This window comes from Triticum dicoccoides, chromosome 7A (assembly GCF_002162155.2).
Source record: "Triticum dicoccoides isolate Atlit2015 ecotype Zavitan chromosome 7A, WEW_v2.0, whole genome shotgun sequence".
In the NCBI taxonomy this organism is placed as follows: Eukaryota; Viridiplantae; Streptophyta; class Magnoliopsida; order Poales; family Poaceae; genus Triticum; species Triticum dicoccoides.
Genome location: NC_041392.1, coordinates 671,745,845 through 671,747,629, shown reverse-complemented (window position 1 = coordinate 671,747,629; position 1,785 = coordinate 671,745,845). Strand labels below are relative to the sequence as shown.

Genomic DNA, 1,785 nt, shown 5'->3' with positions numbered 1-1,785 from the left:
TTTAGTTAGCTTTAAATTTATGTTTTAAGTTTTTTGTACAAATATCAATGAAATCGCCTAGGTTAAACAAAATCGTGTCATGTTTGGCCAAATTTTAAAGGCGGTGGCTGAAAAACCTACCGCCACCACGTCAAATTTATTACCGGTATACCCCGAAATGATACTGTATAAGCCTGGGGCCGAAAGGCTGGAGACGGTCTAACTCGTGGTGGATGGATTAGTCCCGGACTTCGTTGTTGACTTGGTTGTTCCCACTTCAAAGAAGAAGAAAAAAAAGCAAGCGCTTCCGTCCCCGTACCCTTCCCCCGTCGTCACCTCCATCTCTGCACACGCGCAATTTCTCACCGCATCTCCGGCGACCACCGACCACCTCCGGCCACCGCTACTCCTTCCCTCTCCTGCGATGGCGCCGCGCGCCGGCGGTCAGACCTACGGCTTCCCCATCTACTGCGCCTCCTGGCTCCCACTCGCACACATCATCAAGCCCTCCCCATCCGCCGACGGCGTCGTGGATGCGGACGCGTCCCCGGCCCTGCCCTCCCCACCTCCGCCCCCCATGGTGGCCCTTGGCGGAGGCGGAGGCGAGGGCCGGAGCGGCGTGCCCAACGCGCTGGTCGTCGCCGCCCTCGCCCCCGCCGCTGCAGCAGGGGCGCCTCCAGCGCTCTCCCCCGAGCCGGTGAGCGACCCGTGCCCCCTCGCTCTCTGATCTCACCAGATCCACGCGGATCTCGGGAGAGACTTGCGTGCTGATCTGTCGCTCTTGTTTCGATGATGGTGGGGTGCAGGTGTTCAGGCTGGGGACAGAGGAGCAGGTGCCATACAGGATGGCCGTACACCCCCGCGGCGATGGCGTCCTCTGCGCCTTCCCCAACGGCTGCAGGTACTCGAGTCCTTGGACATGTGACGCTGATGCTCGCTACTGCATTCGTCTGTCGTCGTGAATTTTGATTAACTCAAAATCTCCACAATGTGCGCGATCTTTAGTGTTGCCCTGTGGGTTAATTGTTGTTAACCTGTGGTTCAGATGGTATGTATGCTTAGAATACTTTGTGAGTCCGGTACTTCGTTCGATCAGGGGTGTTGTGGATGTGGGGTTATATGCTGTAAATTCTGATTGATTCGACCAAAATATAATTAACCTATCATATCACAACATAGTGTTCAAGACTTCTAGTAACATACAATGATGCCTCTTGATGACCCCATAATATGCTTGAACTGTCGGTGTAAGCACTGCGCTGGATTTGTTAGTATGGCTTATTTCCTGATTGTAGCTAAAACTCGGGGGCACCTGTATCTGTTTCATCTTGTGATGTTAAGTTTATTTCAGTTGTTGGGCCCCATCTCATTGGCCTTATCAATGAGCATAACTGGGCTTGTTGGGGTGTTACTGTAGAAGAACTGGTGGTTAATTAAGTTTTAGCTGCAAAACATACAACTTCATACTTCTTCAATCTTATTTCACTCTATAAAAAATATGCCGTTTGTCTTTTTTTTACTGACTGATTTAAGCACAATTTAAGTCAGCCCGATGGTTCTGCAATTCTGAATTCTTACCATGTGTCACTTGCATAGGTTGGTGCAGTGGGAATCACCAGAAGGAGAAGGTCCACATAGCCTAGTTTTGAGATCTGACCAGGAGGCTTTAGTGAAGCTAAAGGATGTTGGTTTACAGTTGGCTGTGTCATTCAGTGGAGAGGGTTCAATACTTGCCACTGGTGGCGAGGTAAACGAAAGTATTATAGTGTTATGCATTTGCTTATCTTACCTATTATTTCCCTTTTT

At 50.3% G+C, this 1,785-nt stretch overlaps 1 protein-coding gene across 1 annotated transcript in view; it reads left to right on the top strand.

Annotated features, from left to right (window-relative positions):
* The first annotated feature begins 241 nt into the window (after positions 1-241).
* LOC119330616 (SEC12-like protein 2) overlaps positions 242-1,785 on the top strand; it is a 4,316-nt gene continuing 2,772 nt past the window's right edge. The window contains exons 1-3 of the mRNA XM_037603733.1: positions 242-676; positions 786-880; positions 1,576-1,726. Of these exons, the coding sequence (XP_037459630.1) occupies positions 404-676; positions 786-880; positions 1,576-1,726 (519 nt within the window). The 5' untranslated portion in view covers positions 242-403. The remainder of the gene's footprint in view (positions 677-785; positions 881-1,575; positions 1,727-1,785) is intronic.